The sequence below is a fragment of the Podarcis gaigeae genome, assembly GCF_964106915.1.
Source record: "Podarcis gaigeae genome assembly, chromosome: 2".
NCBI classification, from domain to species: domain Eukaryota; kingdom Metazoa; phylum Chordata; class Lepidosauria; order Squamata; family Lacertidae; genus Podarcis; species Podarcis gaigeae.
Genome location: NC_139679.1, coordinates 39,436,238 through 39,463,726, shown reverse-complemented (window position 1 = coordinate 39,463,726; position 27,489 = coordinate 39,436,238). Strand labels below are relative to the sequence as shown.

Here is a 27,489-nt window from a genome sequence, read left to right as displayed (position 1 = left end):
CAGGATATTTGGCAGCCAGCAACTGATATGCAGTGGCATTTAGTGTTGATATATCAGTTATCGGTACCTGACAGTGGTTGTCAGTATCTGATAGTTTACACTTTATGGCATTGTTGTTTGACATCTTGATGAGCAACAGGGAAGTCTAAAGTACTTGGATTTAAAACTTTGATGGATATCAAAGATATACAAAATTTCAGCCCCACAGAGTAGATTCTGTTCTACCCTTAATCCAAATGATTTATGTTGCCAGTTGATGATCCACCTTCCAGAATCACTGTGATCAGCATTGCAGGTACTCTGTGCCAAAGGGAACAAAATTCTCCTCCAAAATAAACGACGAAAACTAATCAGATTTGCAAGCATTTATTTAATTCAAATAGATGGTGAAGTTGTTCTTTAAAAAGCCCGCGGGTGTTCTGTTATGGATGTGTGGGAAGAGAAGGCATGTTAAGTATTGTGGCTACAAGAAAAAGGCAGAATGATAGAGACACATAATATAAAACTTTTGATAATCCAGCAATTCAGTTGCATGGCATTCTCCATTGCTCTAATGGCTGTAAATGGTTTAGAAAAGTCGCTGCAAGTTAAGATGCTTGGAATTCCAGATTTCTGCAGCAGAGTCTGTGCTCATGTGGGCCAGGATCAACCTGAAGAATATCCTGAGATGGCCATTGAAAACTCCTAATGAATTCTCAGAACATCAGAGAAGGTGGCTGCAGGAGGAAAACTAATTACACCTCCTTGCTCACAGTTTTGGGGTTGCAGGGCATTGTGTACTTGAAACAGGCCTAAATATAGAACAGGAGAAACTCTGTGCTTGGAGACAAGAGCTGAGCCTCCTTGCAGCTGAGCTTCACTGATGTAAAAGCTCTGTCCGTCTTTTAGCTGTAAGTAGAGCACTCTAATGGTACCTGAATCAAAGCTAGAGTTTGCTCTTGTATTCCGTTCTAGATTTCTTCCATTCTGTTGTATTCAATCATTGACTGCCAGGGTCAAGGCTTAACAATGGGATACAAGCCATTTGCAAAGTTCTTACTTCTCCTTTCCTGCGAGCAACACTGGCTCTTGAACTTCCAGTAGGGTTTTTATATTTTAAGTATAGCTCATTTTTCAAACTGGGGTGACTTCAAACCTCATGAACTGATTTGCCCTTACCAGCTAAGTCAAAACTTATGATAGCTACAAAGTTAATCTAATTATTCCCCATGTTTTAAGTGCAATATAACATTTCATTGCGGTCTGTGTAGGGAAAACTTAAAAAACATTTTTTTTAATGAGGTGAATTGAATGCTGGTAAAAGTTGTTGACTCTGGAGATTTATACCCAAAGTAATCAGCCTACCCCAACTTTTAATTTTTTTTCTAAGTCAATCTCTCTCTCTCTCTCTCTCTCTCTCTCTCTCTCTTTCTCTCTCTCTCTCAGTTAATATGTTGGGCATAGGTTACTACTTTGAACAGTATGGCTTGCAGAGCGGTTCTCATTGCAGCTACACCTGACATTCACACTGGGTGGTATCCAACTATGGTAACTCATTTAATCAGTGCATGGATTTCCGCTTGCACAACAGAACCTTCCCCCCTTTTTACCCTCATGCACTTCCTAGATCTGTTCTGAAAGTTCCTCCAACACCCCGGAGTAGGTTTTTTGGGGGTGGGGTGGGGTGAGTGGGACGGGGGTGTTTCATTGTGCAAGCAGAAATCCTTGTGCTGATGGAACACGTTAGGTGGATACTTCCTATTTATTTATTTTTTGTAGTAAATTTATTGTTTAGCAATAAGCCATAGCAGCAACAACAAAACAGGAACCTTCAGAGTTGAGCCACAAATTTAGATCTTCATTTCCTGGTTACCAGTGCAAATAAGGGAACAAAGTAACATAGTTTTCAGATAGCTCCCCCCCCCACAATACCTTGTAAATTTTAAAAAGTATAGCAATATTCTTCCTGACACTAAACTCAAATATTTTTCAAAAGGATCCTTACAAAAAGGGCTCTGAGTAAAATAATGAATAATATCCTCTATAACTTTTCAACAAAACAGACAGAAATGCTGCTCCAAGGGTAATTTCTTATAGTGGCCATCTAAAAATGCAGAGGGCATGACTTTAAATTTTAATTCTGTAAACATGTTCCTACATGGAACTAAGATAATTCTTTCTGAATAGTTACTTTTCTGATGATCTGGCTTGACACCCACATTGGATACTAGTTCTTTTCAGGTGTTTGTTTTAGCTGATAAAAGAAATGACTAAGGATAAGTATACCTCAGAAAACATCTCATTGCTTGCTTCTCTGAGATCCACTGAAGGTGCTCTATTAATGATACCACCTGTGCTTCAGACTTAGACACCAAGTGTTCAAAAGAAAGACATTCCTAGTAGTTGTACCCCAGCTATGGAACTACTCATTGCAAGCTTGTCAAAGTTGAACCAAAGTGTTGGACCAACTTCCTTTGATTGGCTTTGGCGCCCAGAGTTAAATGAGCAAAGGGTGGAAACATGTCAATGGTGTTCTAATAGGATGTCATATAATTTGCTGGTTTCCTTTTCTTGCATTGCGTACTCTGAACTTCATGATAGTGTGTGTGGATTATAAAACAAAATACAGTGGGATGAACTTTCTGGTCTGAAGGGCAGCACACAGTGGTGTGCTTGTTTTTTAGAAAGGCTTGTTTTGTATAACGCTAAGCCTAATTTATGAAGGGAATGGGTGAACCAGCCATGTGATACTACCAGTGTCATTGCTATTAGGAATTCCAGACATCATACAGTTTGTGGAAAATGCCACAGCCAATATGTTTGCTGAACATGACATGAAGGACAGCCCATTTGAACAGTATATGACTTACTGGGAAGTATCCCTCTTTAAGACACTTAAGGGCTAATCATTGGAAAGAGCTTCTGAAATTCTAAGAATACAAAGATTCCAGGGTTCTATGCTTTGCATGATGGGATGTTTATATGCCCTACCACCTTACAGAGCTGAACCTTTTTTGCTTAAAACAAATCAAGATGTTTGCATGAAGCAACAAATCTTTATGCAATCCTAGGTCAACTATTTAAATCAAGAAGGCTGTCACTCTGCACACACTCAGAACCACATCAGCATTATTTCTCGGTGTGCTATTTTTTCTTCTTATTAGACATGGCAAATGAAGTCCGTCATACAGTTGTGAAGTTACTGGAGCTAAAACAGGATTTTTTTAATAACGTTTTGTTGTATGATTGCTGTTCTCTCTCTCTCTCTCTCTGTCTGTGTGTGTGTGTGTGTGTGTGTGTGTGTGTGCGCGCGCGCAAAGACACATGCTCCCCAGCTGCAGGGTGGGATGGGTCATAAATGCTATAATTGTTTTTTCCCCAAGACCTCCCTCCCACTGAATAGTTCTATTTGGCTGATTTTCCCCCGTAGCTGCATTTTTCCAAGCTGAATCTCATTTTGTTATTTCCTGCCCATATTTCTGACCTCTTTAGTTTCCTTTTGTGGCTTGCCTCTTGTCCATAGCACAGTTCTCTGTCTGCAGCTTTTAGTATCATCTCTGTGTACTGAGTTGATTTTTCTTAACTCTCTATGAAAATACGAATAAAGCTTGACAGCTTCCCTTAGTCTGCCCCCACTTTGAAGACTTTCAGTCAGTTTGTACCTTGGCACTGTTTCCTTATAGTTTAGTTTAAAAACAAAGACATAAACAGGGGTAAAAGGTCCTATCAAGTACTGCAGTGCGTGTAACTGGAACTTCAACTTTCTAAGCAGTAAACCCCATTGAGCAGGGGGAATTATTTTTCAATAAACATGCATAACATGCCAAAGATACTTTCGGTGCTCGAAAGTGCTTAGTTCACTCTAATCTTTAAGAATGTGACTTGTCCTATCAAAGGAAAACTCACCACTTATGTTTTTAGGGTAGGGATGCCCTTGAAGTTTTGGATTGGAGCCAGTTTTGATTAACTTGCCAAATACATTTTTTTTATTAAGTCAACTGTTCCACCTTGCATAAAGTTCTATGGCAAATGTTAAAAGCAACAAAAACAAAGGAAACTTCTGGTATTCTGTTCTTTTCAGTTCTGATCTCAGTAATGTCCCAGATAGGTATTAGATAAACAGGAGTATAGAATTCTGTATGGCATGGGGGAAATGGATCTCTCCCTCCCCCTCTCCCTCCCTCTCTCTCTCTCCCTCCCTCCCTCCTATATATATAAGTGTGTGTGTGTGTGTGTGTGTGTGTGTGTAACTAGAAGCTTGAGGTCACTCAAATGGTGCAGATTGATGGCAGCGGCTCAGCCTTCAAGCAAGAAGAAGTACTTCTCCAAATAGTGCCTTGCTAAACTATGGAGTTTGGTACAAGACGTAATGATGGGCACCCGCCTTATGGTGGCTTTAAAGGGGTTAAAGGTAAAGGGACCCCTGACCATTAGGTCCAGTCGTGGCCGACTCTGGGGTTGCGGCGCTCATCTCACTTTACTGGCTGAGGGAGCCGGCATAGAGCTTCCGGGTCATGTGGCCAGCATGACTAAGCTGCTTCTGGCAAACCAGAGCAGCGCACGGAAACACCGTTTACCTTCCCGTCAGAGAAGGTAATTTACCTATTTATCTACTTGCACTTTGACGTGCTTTCGAACTGCTAGGTTGGCAGGAGCAGGGACTGAGCAACGGGAGCTCACCCCGTCGCGGGAATTCGAACCACCAACCTTCTGATTGGCAAGTCCTAGGCTGGTTAGAGTACCGGTAATTCATAAATGATAAGGCTGTCCACTCTGAAGGCCAGTTACTGGGGAACATGAGTGGAGAGAGTGCTGTGGTGCTCTTAAGCTATATACGCATAGTATATTTAAAGCACATGGACCCCCCCCCAAAAAAAAGAATCCTGGGAACTATAGTTTAAGGTGCTGAGAACTGTAGTTCTGTGAGTGGTGATTGACAGTTCCCAGGATTCTTTGGGGTGAGTCATGTGATTTAAATGCATAGTGTGTATGATATGCAGCCATATATTGCTTCTGGGCTTCCATAGGCACCTGGTTTACTGCTATGGGAAACATGATGTGAGTCTAGATACACCTTTGGTTTGACTTAGCAGGGCCTGTTCTTACTGTTTGTTTCATTAAATTAACTATAGTACCCTCCCCCCCCCCCACCTTACAGGACTGAGACTTCTTTTTTTATAACCACCTTTTTGCAAAACGAAACACAAAACCGCCCACCACATCTCCATTTGAATCCTGTATTTAAATAGTTAAATCAAGAAATGCCTTGACACAATGCAGTTTCTGTCTCATGTGGTAACTTTTGAAACCCATCCAATCATTTTTAGAGTTTTAGGAAATGTTTGTTAACTTAAAAGGGTTTCTTTCTTTTTATAATACATCCTGATCTTGTTTCATCCTCATTAAAACTCTGTTAAGTAGTTTAGACTGTGACACAGAATGGCTTGTCTAAGGCCACCCAGTGAGCATTGTTTTCTCCCACGTCCAACCTCAACATATTATTTTCTACATACTAGACTGTGAGTGTAATGCTTTTTTTAAAGGTTCGTAGAATTGTAGAGTGGGAAGGGACCACGAAGGTCATCTGGTCCAGCCCCCCTGCAATGCAGGAATCTTTTGCCCAACATGGGGCTCAAACCCACAGCCCTGAGGTTAAGAGTCTCATGCTCTGCCCACTGAGTTCTAACCAGGAATTCTGTTTGGGACTTAAGGGTAAAAGGAGAGTCTTATTTCAGTTCCCTCCCCTGCTTTCCTTTTCTCCCACCCCAACCCCGCTTCCCCAAACAAGGGGGATTCTTCCTCACCATTGCTAATGCTGTTGAGATTTACTTAAGCCACCACAAACAGGTATGGGAAGGTTTTCACCTAGCAAATATTCAGTATCAGCAAGCGTTCCTGAAGCATTCCTTAAGTGCTCAAAGTGGTCTTTAGGGAGAAAAATGCCTCAAGTATAAGTCAGGAGAAACTAGTCTTTGAACCAGGACAAAAGCAGGTGGGGCACGGTGGGAAATACTGTATATAGGGAGCTGCTGGGAATACCTTTTTGAGGGGGAGGCAGGTTCAGAGGCCTGTTTTTAGAGTTATTCAAGATTACATGACAAAACTCACTTATTATAAGAACAGAGGATTTGGCTGTCATTATAAATATCTCATATATAAACTATAGCAATGCTACAAATGAAGGCTAAGCAAGACAGCACATACAAGTGAGGGTGGAATTGTATGTTAAAAGAGATATGATTCCTAGCCTGTTCTTGCCTTATAATGTTAATTGGAGGCATATGAAGGGGAGAATCTGCTGTGGGGCTTAAACCATCTTCTGTCTGCTAATTCCTCCCTCCCATATGCCCCCCCAGCTCTTTTTAAACTATATCGGCCCCCCCCCATCCTCCCCATTTTGATTTTGAGATTAGTAGTAATCCCTGCCATGGAGGGAAATTACCTCTGCAGGCTAAGAAGGACCACGCAGAGATGCTCACCCACATCCACCGATTTTAGTCTATAAATGCTTTCCCACCCTTTCCCAGTTTGTTTCAGTTGTCGTTGGAATTGATGAGAAGAAGGGCTGTTACTAGCTCTTTAGTCCCTGTTCCTTTAAAAGTACAGTGGTACCTCGGGTTAAGAACTTAATTTGTTCTGGAGGTCCGTTCTTAACTTGAAATGTTCTTAACCTGAGATACCGCTTTAGCTAATGGGGCCTCCTGCTGCCGCCATGCTGCCACTGCACGATTTCTGTTCTCTTCCTGAAGCAAAGTTCTTGACCCGAGGTACTACTTCCGGGTTAGCGGAGTCTGTAACCTGAAGCGTCTGTAACCCAAGGAACCACTGTAATATTATTCATTTTTGCACGGGGCATCCGCTTTCTGCTCAGTATATTGCTGCTGCAGCAGCATTGTTTATATTTCCTATTGTAGGACATCCGCATAGCAAACCTCCACAGAACAAACCCACGCAAGCCAGATCACAGAGGGGCTACAGTTGGAGAAATGTTGCGTTGCAGAATGGTGCCTATGGGGCAAATAGCACCAGATGGTGCCAGCAATCCAAGCTGCATATTACAGGCACTGTTTCATCTCCCACTCTTGGTCGCCAAGTAGGCTAATCTGGTGTGTGTGTGTGTGTGTGTGTGTGTGTGTGTGAGAGAGAGAGAGAGAGAGAGAGAGAGAGAGAGAGAGAGAAAGAGAAAGAATGAATTTGAAGACAATGGTCTTTTTGCACTGGTGTTCCCCAGCCATTGAGATTTGGAGGCACACTGCCTTTAAACCTAGAAATAGCACACAGGCACCGTGACTAGTAGCCCAGCAATGAATCCGAATGTCAGGCATGCTCTTTGCATTTGAGTGAGTTGCACTGGGGGTGGAGGTGACAGAGAGCCAGGCAGAGAGAGGTCTGTGTGTAGTGTGTGGGAATTTCAGAAGGGAGTGTATGGGGTGGTTTTTGTGTATGTATGGTCCGCGTGATAAATATATGAAGTGCATATATGAATGAGAAAGAGATGCATGTTTGTGCATGTGCTATGTGAGGGAGAGAGTATGGTGGGACTTACTGGCATAATATTTTCATCTGGTACTATGGACTGCTCCCTGTTGGATTGTAGCAACATACAGTGCTACCTCGGGTTACATACGCTACAGACTCCGCTAACCCAGAAATAGTGCTTCAGGTTAAGAACTTTGCTTCAGCATGAGAACAGAAATCATGCTCCGGTGGTGTGGCAGCAGCGGGAGGCTCTATTAGCTAAAGTGGTGCTTTAGGTTAAGAACACTTTCAGGTTAAAAATGGACCTCCGTAACGAATTAAGTACTTAACCCGAGGTACCACTGTAGTTGTATATGTGTGAAATCAGTATTATGAGATCTCCAGGCAGGAACAGTGGTGGACTCCCCTTCATTGGAGCTTTTAAGCAGAGGTTGGCCTGGGACTTGTCTGTCAATTCCCAACAGCAAGGGTTGGCAAGCTGGGCTCCCTCACCCGCTTTCTTGCTTACTCCAAGGCCACTACAGCTCCTGCAAACTGGCACACCCTGGTCAGCCCCAGAGGCATCATTTGCCTGGGGAGCTTGTAGCCAGGGTTGCTGCAACAAACAGCTGCACTAGTTTTGGGGAGGCAGAGACACTAGAGGACCTCAGAGGAGGGAGGGAAGGAAAGAGGGACAGAGGCCAGTGTTGTCCACAGCATCCCTGACCATCATTCAAGGCACCCCAAGGTGCCATGGCACACTGGTTGAAAACCACTGATTTGACTTATAAAATGTTGATTAAGAACCCCCAGAACCATGCATATTTTACCTCACTATGTGGTGACTTTGCCTTCTGAGTGATGTGTTCATAATCACGTTCCTATTTAGTTATTTTTGTTGTGTCATAAGTTGTTCTCTGTCCTCCTGAAGTTCAGGAAGTTGAACATACTTCATGCTATGGTGTGAGTGTAACATCAGTACTCAAACATAGCACTTTTCAATGCATTCACTCTTTAGAAATAAGATGTATTTGAGAGGATATACTCCTGAGTATGTACTTGTCAGGGGTTCAGAAGGAGAGACACAGGAGGGGGAGCAAATTCTGGTTTAAAATTTAAAATCCAAGGGTATAAAGGCCTATATACACAATATCTTAAGCTGAATCATGAACATCTATCAAACAGCTTCTGTCACATAGAAAGAAAGAGAATCATGGGGCGTAGGGGGTGACGACCTTCTGAGGTTAGCAGTTTTGTTGTTGCTTAGTTGTTTAGTCATGTCCGACTCTTCGTGACCCCATGGACCAGAGCACGCCAGGCACTTCTGTCTTCCACTGCCCCCCGCAGTTTAGTCAAACTCATGCTGGTAGCTTCAAGAACACTGTCCAACCATCTCATCCTCTGTCGTTCCCTTCTCCTTGTGCCCTCCATCTTTCCCAACATCAGGGTCTTTTCGAGGGAGTCTTCTCTTCTCATGAGGTGGCCAAAGTATTGGAGCCTCAGCTTCACGATCTGTCCTTCCAGTGAGCACTCAGGGCTGATTTCCTTAAGAATGGATAGGTTTGATCTTCTTGCAGTCCATGGGGCTCACAAGAGTCTCCTCCAGCACCATAATTCAAAAGCATCAATTCTTCGGCGATCAACCTTCTTTATGGTCCAGCTGTCACTTCCATACATCACTACTGGGAAAACCATAGCTTTAACTATACGGACCTTTGTTGGCAAGGAGGTTAGCGGTATAGTGCTTTAAATATTTATTCAGAATTAGTCCCACTTAGTTCAGTCAAGTAGGTGGGTATGGGATTACAACCAGGCTGAGCAATGGATTCTTGGCCAGACATAACATGCTCTTTGCTTGTATGTACTCCCCCCCCCCCCAAGCTTTCTGTGGTTGTAGGTGCTGCCTAGCTGGCTGGTCTCCCTCTGGACCTGGCAGTGGGGTATTTAATCTACTTCCAATAGTCGCTCAGCCAGCCTTTGGCTGACTTTAGGATGGCTGCCTTTAGCATTGTATTATTTATTTATTTGTTGAATTTACAACCTGCTCTTCCTCCCAAAAGAGCCTAGGGCAGCATAATACTTTATACAGTAACAGCACAGTTCTCTATATGTGCACTCAGTAGTAAGTACCACTTGTTTAAGGCTTACTCCCATGTGAAGACTTAGTTCATGAATTGTCTTCATTGCCGTGGGCTTCTTCCCAGGCACTTCAGCAGAAGCATGAGAGTATACCATGCCAGGATACTCTACTGAGCCCATGTAGGTGATCTTGCACTATTTTATGCCTTCCAATTACCTGAGCTCTGCAGTGCATTCAGTTGCAAATTATAAATTCTTATGAGTTAATATTATGAGCTGCTCCGATAGTCTTCAGACTGACAGAAGCAGAGAAAAATACTAGTAATAAATAAATATGACTCTACCAACTGAGCAGCAGAGATACTAACATTCCATTTTATAGAGGCACCATATTTTCCCCTAGTAACTGTCAGCTTGTGCCTCTGAAAAATCCTAGACTTAGCTGCATTCTGTGTATGGTTACTCAGAAGTAAATAAGAGTGCATAGGATCAGTGATGTTGGGCAAAAGATTTGCCAAGATGGGATATCTTTTCCAGTGCTTTATTGTTCCATGGAAAATTTTCTGTTTCATAAGTTCGTTAGTAACAAATGATTGAATGCCCTTTGCAAATACAAAATTAGGCAAGCTTGGCAGTGCAATTAATGTTTTTCTGCCAGTTCTCCCAAGCATTGCCTTTAATTATTTACAAGTACTACAAAAACATTTTGACATAGTATAACATTCAAATCATATTAAGCTTTCTTTAATTTCCCCCGCCAAATATTCCAGGAGTACTGGGACAAAATGTTAACATGGGGTACTTTTAAAGCTTTGTTTACAAATCACGAGTAAAAGAAACATACTAAATTACATCACACTTTCTAGCGTATCTGGAGATTTTCCAATGCAATTCACATTAGCCTAATTTGTATAGGATCACCACCACCACCCCGGGCAAAAAAACTCAGATTGCTGCATAGGATTGCAGGCCCTTCAACCTTCAAGGATGTAATGTTGTTTAATGATATCCTTGTGTATACAGTGGTACCGTGGGTTACATACGCTTCAGGTTACATTCGCTTCAGGTTACAGACTCCACTAACCCAGAAATAGTGCTTCAGGTTAAGAACTTTGCTTCAAGATGAGAACAGAAATTGTGCTCTGGTGGCGCAGCGGCAGCAGGAGGCCCCATTAGCTAAAGTGGTGCTTCAGGTTAAGAACAGTTTCAGGTTAAGAACGGACCTCCGGAACAAATTAAGTACTTAACCCGAGGTACCACTGTATACAGAAAGAGCCAAGCAGAAATTTGTCTCTTGTCCCTAAGCAGTTATCATTCTACAGTTCATGTGAGCTGCATTATGCTCCTAGCTTGTATAACCATCATATTCAGATGCAAACCAAAATGTTTTTATATGTTAAAAGAATCCACCAATAATGCAAATTTCTGCAGGAAATACATGAGTTCAAAAATGGGAAACTTAATTTAAAGCTCAGAGGGATAGTACAGCAGGCTGCTCTGCCCTTCATGTAGGTACAGTGGTAACTTGGGTTACATACACTTCAGGTTACAGACTCTGCTAACCCAGAAATAGTACCTCAGGTTAAGAACTTTGCTTCAGGATGAGAACAGAAATTGTGCGGTGGTGGCGCGGCGGCAGTGGGAGGCCCCATTAGCTAAAGTGGTATCTCAGGTTAAGAACAGTTTCAGGTTAAGAATGGAGCTCCAGAATGAATTAAGTTCTTAACCCAAGGTACCACTGTATATTGTAATGTTCTCTTGTTGCTAGGGCCATTGGCTGAGGGGAATAAAGTTTTTATTCTATTCTATGGTACAAAAAGAAGTAACATCCATTAGCACACCTCTGCCTTATGGGTCAGTAGCTGCAACATCAGAGTGAAGGGTGAAGTGTAACATAGAGTTTAAAGTATTATTTTTCTCTACCAAATCAATGGACAGATGTAAGGAAGGCAGTGACTAGAAACTACTTTTGACACAGTTTGTTCCAAGGGGCAGTCTGTTACAGCAAAAACAACAGAGTCTTAAGATGGAGCAAATTCATTGTGCCATACACTTTTTGCCAACTGCAGTTCACTTCACCACAGGTATAACGTATCATCCTAAATTCTAGAGGGCCTGACTGAGGTCAGTAGATTTGTGTCATCTTACAGGGTTTGTCGATCAGAAGGTTGGTGGTTCGAATCCCCGCAACGGGGTGAGCTCCCGTTGATCGGTCCCAGCTCCTGCCAACCTAGCAGTTCAAAAGCACATCAAAGTGCAAGTAGATAAATAGGTACCACCCCGGCGGGAAGGTAAACGGCGTTTCCGTGCACTGCTCTGGTTTCGCCAGAAGTGGCTTAGTCATGACCCGGAAAAACTGTCTGTGAACAAATGTCGGCTCCTTCGGCCAGTAAAGCGAGATGAGTGCCGCAACCCCAGAGTCGTTCGCGACTGGACTTAACTGTCAGGGGTCCTTTACCTTTTTTATTAGATACCATGAGTGATTAGGGAATTGGGTGATTATAGCATGGCTGCAACTCACGATGTCTAGCCAACTTGGATGCAACACACATTTACTTGAGGGGCCAAGATCTTCATGAAGCCAATGCCCATACCCAGTGTGAATTGGACTTCCCTGGACCCGCCCCCCCGCCTCCAGGCACCAGTAATTAGTTCAGTGTGAGCAGGACAAGGGTGTGCTTCGCATTCTTGATTTGCATACTTTATCCTGTTTTGTGCTAGAAAGGAAAGCATGCAGTAGGTGTAGACATCTTTGGGCCATGACTTCATCAAAGGCACTCTGAAGCCTAGAAGCCTGGGGCTTGAATCCCATTTTTCTTGCAACTCCCACTTCCCAAATTACGGGGAGTTTCAATTTATGTGCAACTATGTTGCAGGGACAAGAAGTATGGGAAAATGTAAAAAAATGAGACTACTCACTTTTTTTAGTTGCATTAGGCAATGTTAGTTACTTAAAACAACAACATGAGGAAACTTCCTCTTAATTATGTGTTGTGCCTGCCCTTTTTGTTTCAAAGGAACCAAAGGTTCAGTCACTCTCCCAGACTCCTTCAGCTTCACTATTATGGTTTTTTGGCAGCTGTATCGTATATATTGATCTCCCAGGAATCCCTTTTGACATTTGAGGGGTAATCACATTAAAATTTTCTCACCAAGATCTAAAAATAGCTCTTTTAGTTTCTGAACTCTTGCTGACTCCTGTGAATTTTCTGCTGCGGCTTTTTTCTTTTCTTTTCTTTTTTGGTTGCAAACTTCGCCATTGCATTTATGGAAGCTAAACTGAAGCCAAAAATCACTGAACATGACAGGGCTTCCACTTCGCCTTTCCCACCTGTCAGGGCTGTTGACACACTTGGGATTTGCGTTCATGATCAGCTGCCTTCCGATAATAAACCGTGAATGGGCTTCGTCCTGTCATTTTGTTTATACACCCAAGGATCAAATCAAATGCTAAAGTAAATTGAAAGAAAATCATGAACCCCTGTGAAAATCTGGAAACAATTTCTGCTTGTTTCTCAGAAACAGTAATCATATAAAGGAGAGTTGTTAACCCCGGCAGTTTGGGGTAGCTATGGAATTCCCATATGGAATTCAGTTTCACAAAGTCTCGCAAAAGGCAGCACTTCTAGACAGTGCAATCCTGTGCGTGTTTCCCCAGAAGTAAGTCCACAACTCACTCACTAATAAAGTAGGTTTAGGATGGTAACCTGAAGCTCATTGTTCACGTAGACTGGGATGTTTGCCATAGGGGTTAAATAGATAAGAGTTGTCATATTATTTGGAATCCTCTCCATATTGGGGCCACAATTGTGTATGAATTGGGGAGGGGAAATTCTGACTTCCTCTTACAGCAGCATTATAACCTGAAAGTAGGCTGTTGTGTTCTTAACGATTCTTCCTCTGGTCCCCTTCTTCTCCAGCTCACACAGCAGTGAATCCCGTTGCGTATCAGTTGTCGCACTCAAAATTCATCCAGGACAGACATCTAGTTTGTCTCATCTAGTCACCACGATTTTAAACAAGTGGTGCCTTCCCTGTTGTCTTTTTGTGCCATACACATGTCTGTTCAGTTGAAGCTGAAGCCTTAAAGAAACAAGCTTGTATGTAGAACTCTATTCTAGACACTGTTTTACCTTATAGCAGGAGTGGGTTTCCTCCAGCCCACAGGACAACCCACGAGGCCATTTTCCCCAAACCATGGCCACCTACCCATCAGCTTATGTCACTGGTGACGTCTGCTGATGGGTGGAAGGACAGGTTTGAATCCTGCATTGGCAGCCAAGGTAGCAGGATTTAATTCTTCCTTGTTGGCTGAGTGGGAATTAAACGCCTGTGCAAAAGCTCTCTTTGAAGTAGCTTGCTTGTGCATTTGCAGAGAAGTCCTGTGTTCTTGTTTGAGCCTCCAGCGTGGGGGCTGCCTTAAAGCCTTGGTCAAGCCTTCTCCCTCCTTCTTTAAGTTACTGATCTCAGAAAATTAAGGAGGAAGTGTGGGGAGACTTGGAAAATATTGGGGGGGGGGGGCTTAAAAGGGGAGACTTGCATAGTACAAGGAATTTTGAAAGCTGTCGCTTGCCTCATTGCTTTTGTCATCTGGAGCCATTGGCTTGCATGAACCTCTAGTTTCCTCCGCTTTCTGCTTCTGGCACTTTTGAATCTTGATTATGAGCTCTGCCATGGGCCATTAGGCTGTGCTGCTTGCTCGACTCTGCCCTCCAAACCCACCCGCTCATGCACAGAAGTGTCACTGCATTTCCTCTGTAAAATATTGGAAGGTAGGCAGCTGCCTCTTAAACCTACCCTGTTTTAAGGTGATGGATAATTCCTTCTCCATATTCTCTTCTCCCCCAACACCCACCCCAATTTACTTTCTCTTGCAAGCAAGCAAATAGAAAACTGCTCAGCTTTTTCTTCTCCACTCCACTTCCCCAGTGGCACAGTCAAATGAGGGAAGCAGTTGGCAATCTTCTTAGGCAGACCAAGGAAGGAGGGAGGGAGGAGGAAGACGGAAGACCCTTCCTTTAATAAGGGCTACTACAGGGTGAGAAAGAGAGCAGTTGCACAGCAAAGCACTGCTGGCTGGGGCAGAAAGAAGCAGGCCCTCTGCAGCCATTCAGATTCCATTTGTGCTCTTGCTTGAGGCTTGTGTTGCTGCTGACCTCGTTCTCACGAACAGTAGATGTGGAAGTAAGTTTGAGTCTGGAGTGCAGGTGGGTGCTAAAATGTTTCTTTGGACAGAACTGCAAGCATGCTAAGTAAGGGGTAGCCTAGGTTACTGAATCCTTCCCAGCTTTCAATCTCTACCTACCGTCTGAAAAGGTATAGACCTGCAATAGATATATTGTGCTTATCAGGCTTATCTCTCAAAAGAGGCAGCCCTGAATTGATCACCTGTCTTTATTGTGCAAACAAACCGCCTTTCCTCTATATACTGTGCTTCCAAGCCACTTTTAGTGTTTTCATATGGATTTTTGATGCGCATAAAACCAAATTTGTGTATGCACTGTTGCACAACTGAGAGATCCTTAAAATAAAATAAAATGTGGGGGTGAAGTCTTGCATATGAAATGTCTTTGCATATTGCTGGATGAAATGTATATAAAAACCAGGCTCCTCCAAGCATACAGTGCTTTAGAGGCAAATGCTGTTTCACAGAAAGTGGACTCTCGAGACTCACCTCTGCATCTGGTTCTTTTCTCTGGAGGGCCGGTTGTATCAAAGTTTAATCTTATGCAACTCTTTCCTGTTGGGGTTCCCAGTTTTGTTTAGATACACAGACAACCGGAGTGGAGAATCTGAAATTCCAAGCAACACCAATAACTTGACTCTTAACTTCCTATTCACACTCATCCATCTTTGTGTCTTGGCCTAATCTGTGGAAGGGAGACATAGGTTGGGTTCACCTTTGCCTCCAGAGAAGCTGGATGTAGATTTGGTGATGCCTGGCTCTTCCCTGTTACAGCAGCCTCAGGGCTTTAGTCAGGCATAAGGAATCTTTTTATGCTGAAGGTCACATTCTTTAAAGGGCAATTTGTTGGGGGCCACATACTGGGCCACTCTATTTTCTCTCTTTTGGCTATCTGTCTTCTCTTTTACTGCTATGTTCTCTCTCTCCTTCCCTACGCAGCAGGCTGTGTGTTGAGGGACAGGTTGCTCTTGTCAGGAGTCTTATTCCTTGCAGAGGACTTTGCTCTCCCCCTCTTTCTAGCCCTCCACGACTTCCCTCTCCTCTCCCTAAGGGGTCTCTGCTCCTGTGTGCACTAGCAGTGCACACAAATTGTAGCTTTGAAGCACATTCAAAACACATTCTTTTCCTCAAAGAATTCTGGGCATTGTTGTTTGGCCTTCCCTTCACAGCATTACAATTCATAGCGACCCTTAACAAACTGCGGTGCCCAGAGTTCTATGAGGGGAGGGAATGTGTTTTGAGTGTGCTTTAAAGGTATAGTGTGGGCACAGCCTAAACTGGGACACAGGTTGCCCACCTCTAGCTTAAGCAGATCAATAACGCCCCAGCTGTACCTCATCATTGGTAGAATATGTCCACACGTCTTCCACAGCAATGTGTGGGACTCTCAGTAGAGGAACTGTACAGCTGCTTGCCATTCCTTAACCACTTTCACTCTGTGTGCCAAAACTTGAGGGAAAATAGCCTACAGACAATGGGCGGCAAGCAAGCACTCTTACACTTTATCTGCAAAATAGGGGGTGCTTCCACACACAGCAGAGCACTGTGCTGCAGTGTTCTGTGCTGCATAGGCTGTTGGCCTGGTGGCATCTGCTGCAACAAACTCGTGCGAGAGAGGGTTGGCCCTGCCATGCAGCAATGTGAAATAGTTGGCCTTGTTTTGCCATGTTTTGCACCAGCACTGGCAAGAAACGAAAAGTTAGCACCCAAAGAAATGAAAATCTGGAAAAGTCCTGAGGAAAGGCTGCAGGTAAAGAAAACTTGAAGTGGAACAAAGCCCTGTTAGTCTCCAGGGACTTGGAGGGCCTTTGAAAGCTCTGGCATTTGGGCTTGCGATTGAGTGTGTTTGTTATAAATGCAGGCTTAGTTTAGCGTCCATTCAGTTACTGAAGAGGACCATATAGAAAGCCATGTGCATCTAACTGCAGGTCTCCAGATCCAGGTTAAGTTGATCAACCCCGGCTTATGAAGCCTGGATGTGCCCCCTGTTGGGTGATGCTGTGGACTCCCTGAGCGTGTGACGCAAGTCTTAGAGCTCTCACTTTGCAGCTGCCCTGGTCTCTCTGCCTTGTGACTCTGACAGTCCAAGAACTGCTGAAAATCAACCAACAACGAGCCTATTCTCCAGAGCTCAAGAGGGCAACAAAGCCCTTTAGAGGTGTCCTGCTAACGCCATAGAGTGTGTTTGTGGCGAGAGTGGTATGTGCAGTCTGGGCTTGGTACATCTCTCATTCATTTGGGCAAGTGACTCTTGAAAGGGTCATCAGGGGCTAAGCTGCGCCATCATGTTTGCTCCTCTTGGGTTCTCTCCAACTGTTCAGCTGCTGAATGCCACCCAGTCATAAACACTGCAGCAATGCCAGGCTTCTGTTTCTGTTGCTTGTCTTCAACATTGGCAAAACAAGCAATATTCATCCCAGGCTGGGTCCGCTCTCTGGAGCTGAGATTCCTAACAGGGTCATTTTGTTCAACTGTGAATTCTTCTACCAACTGAAAAGAATCTTGATTTGAGTAATCGTAGATAGAAGTTGTTGGTTGCTATAACAACACGAGCATATCTATTTGGGTGCTCACATGATCCCTGTTCCAGTTTCTAAATATAAGCCCAATCTCACACGGTATATCTGATGCCATGGAAACCAAATGTTCTGTAAAGATGCAAGGAAGAACCAAAATTTCAGCAACATGAACATTTGAGGGTGATTGATTTGGGGGGGGGGGAGGGGAGAGCTGGTCATTGCCACAGTCATAAACTGCATGGTACATACAGGACTGCCCATGGTTTGGGCATTCATGTTGCATGAGCACACTTTTCATGGTGTTCTTGTGTAATTTCCAAGTGTTTATCTTTTCTCCTGACCTGACCAGTATGCTATTTTATATGGAATCAAATAATTCTGGATTTATGTGCTTCAGGGATGGGAAACCTGTTTCCTCCTAGACATTTCAGACTCTCATCAGTTGCAACCAGCATAGCCATTGGGATATGATGGGAGTCTAACAGTTTCTGGAGGGGCCACAGGTTCTCCAGGACTATGCTGGCAGCAGCTCTCCAAGTGCAAAAGGCCTTGGAACTGAAGTTTGGATCTTCTACATACAGAGCACATGTTCTCTCTCTGTCCTGTGGTCCTGCTCAGCCCATTCAAGCACTTGGAATTATAGGCTGCAAAGGAACTAGGTCATTTAGTGCAGCTGTTTGACCTGTTTCCATTTTTCAACATCTCTTAGCAGCGCAGCCTGTGTCAGCTACATTGAACTGTGCCAAAGAGAGGGAGTTAAATGGAACCAGCTTTATCATGCTAGAATTCTCTGGAAGACAGTAACAAGTTATATGTAATAAAAAATATACTCAAGGTTTGCAGTCATTGTTTTGCTGGTAAATTGCAGCTAACACAACCATGCACGATTTTGATAGGTGTTACATTTGTCTGTGGCCTTTTTTGTAACACTGTTTTCTTTTCTTAAACAAAAAATAAAAGTTGCCTGTTACAATGACTCATATTTTGCTTTTATTGTGCTGCTGTTATTGTATATACAGCAATACCTCCGCGAGCGTCCACCTTGTCTAGTGTCCATTCCAGTGAACGTCCACGGCAAACACAGAAGTACAGACATGCACATAAGCGCTAAATCGTGCTTCTCACGTGCACATATAAGTGCAAACTGCTCCACACGCAGATGTGACGCTTTGCCCTGCATCCTTTTCATCTAGGGGCTGGGGCTCCGGAATGGATCCTGGCCTCAAAACAAGGTACGACTGTACCAGCCAGAGATCTCTCTGCATCAGAGGTAGCCAACCATCAGAAGTTACCTGCAATCATTTTATTTATTTATTTATTAAACATGTGCCCCTCCCTTCCTCCCAAAGGAGCCCCGGAGACATCAAAATATTGAAATTTAAAAATTTGTGCAATTTAAAATAAAATAAGCATATCTGTTTTGAAATGTTTTAATCTAAAAACATTTAAAAGCAATCACCTTCACAGTTAGCTAATTTCAAGGTTGCGGTGGTTAGTATCTATTAGCAGTCCAGTGCCTGGGTAAATATCAATTTATTAAAATGTCTCCTGAAAGTGGCTTCCGTGCTGATTGTAGGGCCTGGGATGGTTGATCCTTGACATACTTCAGGGGCTATGGACTCAAGCTGCTTAAGGTGCTACTAGCACTAACACATTGAACTGGGCTCACTGGCAGCCAGTGCAAAGCTGTCAGGACCGGTGACACATTATCCAGCCAGGTTGTCCTTCTTTCCAACCTAGCAGCTGCCTTTTGCAACTTCAAGGTCAGCCCCATGGAGTCTAAGAGGGAGGTCTCCAGAGCATAGGCAACTGAGGCCAGGCTCAGTCCTTCTCCTCAGTCTTAGTAATTGGTTCTAAATTTGCAGCATCCACACAAAAAATAGCTAATATAATAATAATAATAATAATAATAATAATAATAATAATAATAATAATAATAATAATAAATTTTATTTATATCCCGCCCTCCCCAGCCAAAGCCGGGCTCAGGGCGGCTAACAACAATCATATGATCCAACATTCTAAAAACATTTCATTATAAGAATTAATTAAAATCAAATAGATGACAACCATTAAATAAAAATTCTGTGCAGATTGCCAGAGGAGGGAGTCAGGCTGCGCCCTGACCAAAGGCCTGGTGGAACAGCTCTGTCTTACAGGCCCTGCGGAAAGATGTCAGGTCCCGCAGGGCCCTAGTCTCTTGTGACAGAGCGTTCCACCAGATTGGAGCGCAGTCGAGAAGGCCCTGGCTCTAGTTGAGGCCAGCCTAACCTCTTTGTGGCCTGGGACCTTCAGGATGTTTTTTGGCCTGGGACCTTCAGGATGTTTTTATTTGAAGACCGTAAGTTTATTTGCAGACCCTAAGCATATGAAAAGATGTGCCCTCTTAGGTCTCCTTTCTTTGGTGACGCACTTCCTCTTTCTTCTGCGGTGAGTGAGTGTCCCTCCACCTGTTAGGATCATTTTCACAAGTTATGTAGACCCAGCACTAAGTCTGCCATGGACACTCAGTGGGGAGCTGCCATCTTACCTGATCATTCTGATTAATGTATTTGTCTCTCTCTCTCTGTGCATTTATGTGTGTTCACGTGTGTGTGCATGCACATTCCAAACACCTGTTTTTGCATTTGCACTTCACGTTTTTTGACGTAGCATATAAACCCTTTAGTTTTACATATTAAATGCACAAGGAGTGAAAAGGTCTTTTCTACAGGAAAGTTCTTCCTTAGGAGAAATTGTCACAGGAGGACTGTCGTTCTGTACTTCTAGATTTGTTTGGGTTCTAGCAAAGCTTCAGGATCTGGACTTGCTAGTGACTAGTGCAAACTGTACCCCCTTTGCACAAATAACTGTGTCAAGTGCGCAGATGTTTCCTCATCAGGATCCCTCTTTTTTGGGGGGTTTCCTGCAGTTTGTAAACGAGAAGTGGTTTTCTCTGTTGAGTAAGGCTTGAACTTTCGCCATGGACATGCATTCTTTTCAGGATGGGTCAGGAAGTCATGTGCTGCTGTCTTATGTTTCCGCAGGCAGCATAAATCTGCGGTGTCAGCTTGTGCCACCCTAGGCATCTCCATAGGTTCACAGATGGACCACGTTCACAGTTTAGTTCAGCCAAACAGTGGCTGTGTGGAAAGATGTATTATACTTTAATGAGTGTGTGTGTGTGTGTGTGTGTCTGTCTGTCCATGAGCCTCACTAAAATGTTAGCTTTGCTAGGAAGAGCTAGAATTCAGTGTTTAAAGCTCTGGGCCAATATAATTCTCATCTATTAAAGGTAAGGGACCCCTGCCCGTACAGGCCAGTCGTGTCCGACTCTAGGGTTGCGTGCTCAGCTCGCTTAAGAGGCCATGAACCGGCGCTGTCTGAAGACACTTCCGGGTCACGTGGCCAGCGTGACGAAGCTGCAGCTGGCGAGCCTGCACCAGCGCAGCACACGGAAACGCCATTTACCTTCCCGCTAGAAAGCAGTACCTATTTATCTACTTGCACTTAAGAGTGCTTTCGAACTGCTAGGTGGGCAGGAGCTGGGACCGAACGACGGGAGCTCACCCCGCCGTGGGGATTCTCATCTATTAGACCAACATAATTAGATCTCCTTAATGTTAATCATTAAAATTACAATTCAGAATGACTCCTTTCTGGGTGTCGATTTTGATGTCACGCGCATGCGCAGACGTGCCGTCGCTAGTTATATTTGCTTCTAGATACGAACGGGGCTCCGGAACGGATCCCGTTTGTATCCAGAGGTACCACTGTATAAAAGAAAGTGGGCAGGCACTGAGGTTCACAGAAGCCAAGCTATATATGGTTTATACCATTGAAAGTCCAGTCCAGACTTCACTTGTGTGAGACAATCCTCACATCAAGCTTTTCCCTGGAAGATCTAAAGCCTCAGACCAGAGTGTAATGGGGAAGGCATTTTTCTGGGTATCCTGGTCCCAAATTGTTTAGGGCTTTATATACCATAATAATAACATCCTCAAGGTCCCAGGCCTCAGAGAGGTTAGGCTGGCCTCAACTAGAGCCAGGGCCTTCTCGGCTGTGGCTCCAATCTGGTGGAACGCTCTGTCACAAGAGACTAGGGCCCTGCAGGACCTGACATCTTTCCGCAGGGCCTGCAAGACAGAGTTGTTCCACCAGGCCTTTGGTCAGGGCGCAGCCTGACTCCCTCCTCTGGCAACCTGCATAGAATATTGCTTAATTGGTTGCCATTAATTTGATTTTAATTAATTTTTATAATGAATATTTTGAATGTGTGATTATTTGATTGTTTGATTATTTGATTATTGTTAGCCGCCCTGAGCCCGGCTTCGGCTGGGGAGGGCGGGATATAAATAAAATTTATTATTATTATTATTATTTACCAGCAATAAAAACCATGAACATTGCTGGGTCACTGACAAACAACTAATGCAGTTCTTTAAACATAAGGCATGGGTGAGCATCCCTCGGGTCACCACTGAGCACCCTGGCTGATGTGTTCTATACTAGCTGCAGCTTCCGAACTGAGCACAGGGGAAAGCCCACATACAGAGCATTATAGTGGTCTAACTAGGGGGTTGCAAATGTATGGACTGCAGTAGTCAGGCTATTCATTTTTTCTTAGATTTATATCCCACCTGGACAATCCAAGGCAGCGCTTATATGGTTCCCAGGCCATCACCCATCCAAGCACTGACCAGAGCTACATAAACCAATCCTGCGTCAAATATTCTCCAAACATATTCACATGGAATTGGGGCATTTGGCAGGGCTGAGACAGTCCCTTGCATCCTCCCCTACATTGAACCTGTCCTCTGGTTTTCACCTCCACTCTCTGCAGCAGTTCTTGTGTCACTTTTCCCTGCTAGTGGCCTCCTCACATTCCTGTGATGGTAATACACTGCCAATGCCTCTGCACCATGCACACAGCCAATCAGAGCTGCCTATGTAGTGGCATCACAAAGTCAATTCAGAGTGAATGTGGAAAGCTATGCTCTCTGTTGAGATGCTGGAGGGAAAGCTGTGGTGCAAACATTCTTGTTCTCAGTCTTGCCCTGAGAAAATGAAGCATTTGTTTATAGGGTGCTGGGGGTGCAGATGGGGAAAGAAGTGTTCATGGACCCCCCCCCTCTTTAGTTCCAAACTAATAAGTACAGCTTGTCCCCTATATGCCAGATCCCACGTCCTCACAGTGCCCATTTGGTCATGTGAGTTTATGTTTCACTTTGTAGCCCTGAACGCAAGCCGGGTCAAGCTGTGTACAAAGGGTTGGCTTGATGTAAGTTCAAGGGAAAAGTTCCCCAGAGAGACAGAAATAGGGGACACGGAAGGCTAGAGAGGCGAGGACTGAACCAAGGGAAGCTTGACAAAGCAGTCCTTGTTTGTCCTGTCTGTGCATGAGGAGCTGTTGGTCAGTGGTACAGACCCTCGCTTTGTGCTCCCCCATCACCTTCACAGACATTTGAAAGCTGGCAAAGGAAACGACTTTCCAGAAGCTTCACATCTGGAAAGCCTCTAGAATGGGTCCTTTTGATTTCCAAAGAACAAAATTGAGGGAAGGGAAGTGCTGAAGTGTTACACACACACACACACACACACACACACACACACACACACACAGGCCCCTTGCAGTTCTTGCCCTTCCTCTGAGTTTTGACACTGGACACTGGCTGATTACTCACACACAAAGCAGAACAGGCAGTGGGTAATTTCCCCACTTCATCTCGCAGAGGGAGAACAAGTTCGTGACCAGCTCCAGCTTGGGACTTAATTTCTACAAAGGACTTGGCAAAATCACCTATGGTAAGATGACATTATTTGGAGAGGAGCCAGATGCACTGATAAATGTTGATATTTGCAGATATAATTGTTTTACACCCTTCCATTTTGAAGCTTGGCCATAATTATATCTTTGGTCACCTCCATCTTCTTGAGCTTCCCTTTGATGCTGAGCGAAGTCTGGGAAGGGCATGGGGAACTTGATGGAGTTCCAAGATTGGTCGTTATGTAACTCTTAGTGGTTTGGCTGAAAGAAACCAGAATATCTGAAGGGGCAGGATATAGCTAATTTTCTTAATCGTTAAAAAGGCTCGCACATAGAAAAAGAAGGCATATCTCAGAGCAGCTTTAATGAGTGCCTAACGCTTCATCCATTAAATTGTTACAATGCAGCCAGCCAAGCCCAGAGAGGGTAAGCCCTGGCATTTGAAAAAAGAAAACGAAACCGCGAGGTCTTGCTAAATGAAGGTAAGGGAGAAATCCTGAGAGTCTGTGTGTGGGAGAGTGGATTTCTTTTCTTTTTTTCCATTTTGGGAAAAACACAACCAAATGTTGGGGCGAGTGTATTTATTAACAAGAAGCTGATGATAAAGCAAAAGATCTTCTTGGGCTCCTAGTATGACATTTTGACTGAGAACAGTGAAGAAAGACCGGCTTGTATGTTTTTCTGCAACTGTTATGGCTGCCCAAGTACAGCTAACTGCTACGATTCCATAGACCTTATCTGTATAGGAATAGTAGCAGGGCAGAATATAAATGTTAAAGTAGTCATAATAATAAGTACGTAAGTGTAGCAACACCACATAACATATCCCCTGCAGTGTTTCACTGTGAGAATGAGACCTAAGCACACTACTTAGGATATTTGCATGCAGTAACCTGCACAAGAGCCCACTTCAGGCAAGTAACAGAGGAATTGCATGAAAAACGGTACAGTAGATCTACAGTATAGTAGATCTTCACAAAACAAAATAAAAGTGCATGTGGTTTTGGGCACTGGGGTGCTACATCACAGTCCGTCCTTCCTTCCAAACTTACTGTATTCATCTCTGCTTGTGTGAATTCATTGTCTGTAGCAAATTACTGTGGACAGCACCTGTTGGGGTGTGTGTGTGTGTGTGTGTGTGTGTATATATATTTCGTGAAAATCTACGAAAGCAAAAATCTACGAAAACATATATATATATATATATATATATAGTATGAATCTAAATATATCAAATGGTTTGCAAATTCTGTGGAATGGCCATACTTCTTCTTTAGTTAGAGCTGTTGAATTTTATATTAACAAAGGAGCCTTTTGAATGGTCATACTTCTGCATTGATATTAATGTGTGCCTCGAAGAGGAAGGTTATGTTTGGGCAGGCTTACACAACAACTTTTTTGTGGGCTACAGAAGCAAACAGAGCATGGTTTTTAAGGTGGCATATGTGATTCTCAACCACCCTGTCTAAAAAATAATAATCTGTGATCTCTGCTAGACTGCTTCTAAGAATTAAGCTGCTTTAACAACTGCATGTGAAAATATAGCAAATTTATATTCAGCCATCACAAATCCTTGTAAAATATTATCTTTAAGTTCAGGACAAAATCTAGAATTCTTTTTCTGAGTTCATTTCAAGCAAAAGCACTGCTATTCCCAAGGGAGATGAATGTATCGGTGACTAAATGTATATTATACAAAGCTTTCAATATACTCAAGGGAACATATGCCTCAGAACAGAGCTGAAGCTTATTTTCAAAGCCAGGGTTGAATCTGGATCATTTGTGTAGTAGTTTTTTGGGGGCATGTACAACATGTCCTTCCTACATGCTGAGTACCCACAGCCAGCTTCTGAATATGAGATTAGAAGGATACAGGCTTTCTTGCTCAGAAGAATTTTCACATGCAGTTGAGCCCCAAAACACCTTGCTCTAGATTTCCGGAAGTGTAGCGGATAAATGCATACAAGAGTAACATTCTTAGGAATGGAGCAGCATTGCCGCATTGCCTCCTTTCCCCCTGGCAACATGTTGGAAAACAAGAATGTTCAACATGACATGATCACTTACATAGTTGAACCTTCAGCTTATGAGGTGTTGTTTTGTTGCATATTACTGTGGTAGAGAGAAAGAGGAGAGTATACAGGGTTGCTAAGTAGCATATAGTCCAGGGAGAACCCATGTGGTACCCTCCAGATGTTGTTTGACTACACTTCCCACCATCCATGACCACTGGTCATGCTGGCTAAGGCTGATGGGTGTTGGAGACCAACAAAATCTGGAGGGCACCAGGTGTAGTTTCTACCTTGATTTCTTGCCATCCTAGCTGATTGCACATTGCTCACTGGATTCCTCCTGGAGCAGAAATCCTTTCCCATGTCAGCAATCTCTGAAACAGAATATTTTCTCTTAGCTGGCTGATGTATAGCTATTTGGCACACAGGCACAGCCCCCATATGGTGCTTTTGGGAAATGCATCTTACGTATAGATGGAGCTGTGTGCAAGAGAGACAGAGACAGAGACGGACGGAGACGAAGGGAGGGAGGGTGGGTTGGAGGAACTCTCACACACAAGTATTTTGTATAGAAAGCTAGATTGTTCATGGACAGATGTTCACAGATGGGTGCTTACAAAGTGCAAAATTGCCATTGCTAAATAAATAGACAAAGATTTATTTTTGGTACTGTAACTCGTCTGCGCTGTAGCTTTTGTAGTGTTGGATTACACAGATTTTACTACTACATGTTGTCTTGCAGCTTTGTCTGCTCAGCTTGTACAAAGTTGGGATCCTGAGATACAGGACCATGATCTAGTTGCAGTGGGCTCCAGGTCACAGTGAAAATGTTACTGAGAACAGTTCCTGTCAATTATTTCCCCCTATCCCCACATGAGAAAGTGGGTTTCCCTGTTGTGCAACCCATGGGTCAACCCTACTGCTCCAGTCTTCTACTGCCCTTGCTAGTCAGTCCTCTGCCAAAGAACACAGTCCTGGTCTACCAGTTGCCTCCAGGTGCCCAAATATTAATTAGTAGGTATTTTTCTCATCGTTGGCCATGGCAGTCTGTTTAACCTCCAGCTATCCTGCTGTGGAGCCTCAAAGTTCTCCCTCAGCAGTTCACACCTTCCTGTTTATAACTGCACCTAGTGGCATTTGCATGTTCAAGATACTTCACTCATAGAAGAATATACCTCACCTGATGAGTTGTAGCTGGCCAGGTGAACTGACTGCTGAATAGTGCTGTGCTTGAGGTCGCGCTGTGCTGAATTTTCATGAGTGGAGGAGCTGTAGCTTAGTGCAGGGTTTCCCACACTTCGGTCTCCAGCTGTTTTTGGACTACAACAGCCCTCATCCCTAGCTAGCAGGACCAGTGGTCGGAGATGGTGGAAATTGTGGTGCACAAACAGCAGGAGACTCAAGTTTAGGAAACTTGGCTTAGTGGAAGAGGACACATGTTGCACGCAGAAGGTCCTATGCTGGTGTCTTCTGGTAGCGCTGAGAAAAAACTCCTGCCTGGAACCCTGCAGAGCCACTGATAGTCAGTGACAACACTACTGAGCAAGATTGACCAGGACCAGTGGTCTGACCTGGTGATAAGCTGGTTTGATTTTCACTCTCAAAGGTTGTGTGAAGAAAACCTCACCTTCCATTCTTTCATGCGTTTGCACTACGCTGACCTTCCCACTGCCCTGTGCCTCCTCCCCTCCCTTTCCTGACAAATAGCAGAGACTCAGCTGTCAGGAGGTCAGAGAAACACCACCACCCACCATGCTATTCACTGTTATTTGTTTCTAAACACACAGTTTAGTGACTTGGGCTTACCACATTGCTCAAAGGTCTGTGTGGCGATCCTTAGGACATCCCTTCAAAATGCCACTGAAGTACAGTGGTACCTCGGGTTATGAACTCCACAAACCCAGAAGTAGGTGTCCTGGGTTGCGAACTTTGCCCCGGGATACGAATGCAATTCCTCTTCCGGGGCCACAGAAGGGCCTATGTAGGGAATGCACGCCTTGGGTTAAGAACGCTTCGGGTTAAGAACCAACTTCCAGAACGAATTAAGTTCGTAACCTGAGGTACCACTGTAGTTCATTCTTACATATGTCTGAGGTGAAGTTTGAGTTTAACAGGAACTGGAGCTCCACAGGTTCCCCATCCCTGGTGTAGATGGACTGATTCGCTGTAAGACAGCTTCCAGCATACCTGTGTATTTCAGACTGACTGAATAACAATAACTTCCCAAGCCTAAGGTTTCAGTCTTTTTTTTTAACCTCTTCCTTTCCTTATATATAAATAATTTTTATTAAGTTTCATATTTTCAAATTAAACACATCAAATCAATTAGTCAAATTATAACAATACATATCATATAATCCGATTGTTTTCCAAATTATAAATTTTTGTGGGGCGTACCCATGCTTCTTGATTGGCAGGAGTCCAATCCTCGAATATTTGTTCTGCTTCCATATTAAGAATGATGTTTCCAGTCTCCTCTTCTCAATACTTGTCATTACTCATTTTCCTTTG

The 27,489-nt window shown here is 43.7% G+C and overlaps 1 protein-coding gene and 1 long non-coding RNA gene across 6 annotated transcripts in view; both read left to right on the top strand.

Moving 5' to 3' along the window:
- GAS7 (growth arrest specific 7) overlaps nt 1-27,489 on the top strand; it is a 135,757-nt gene that overhangs the window by 28,104 nt on the left and 80,164 nt on the right. Inside the window, exon 1 of one of the 5 annotated variants that reach the window (XM_083725905.1) lies at nt 22,698-23,004. The exons of 3 other annotated variants lie outside the window; for them this stretch is intronic. In XM_083725905.1, the coding sequence (XP_083582031.1) occupies nt 23,002-23,004 (3 nt within the window). In that variant the 5' untranslated portion in view covers nt 22,698-23,001. Of the gene's footprint in view, nt 1-22,697; nt 23,005-23,427; nt 23,449-27,489 lie in introns of those variants that run through there. One more of the 5 variants, XM_083725904.1, reaches the window with a different exon arrangement.
- On the top strand, nt 11,068-18,054 carry LOC310838529. Its single transcript, XR_014561022.1, has 3 exons — nt 11,068-11,456; nt 16,273-16,451; nt 17,930-18,054. It is a non-coding gene; the product is annotated as an uncharacterized lncRNA (long non-coding RNA).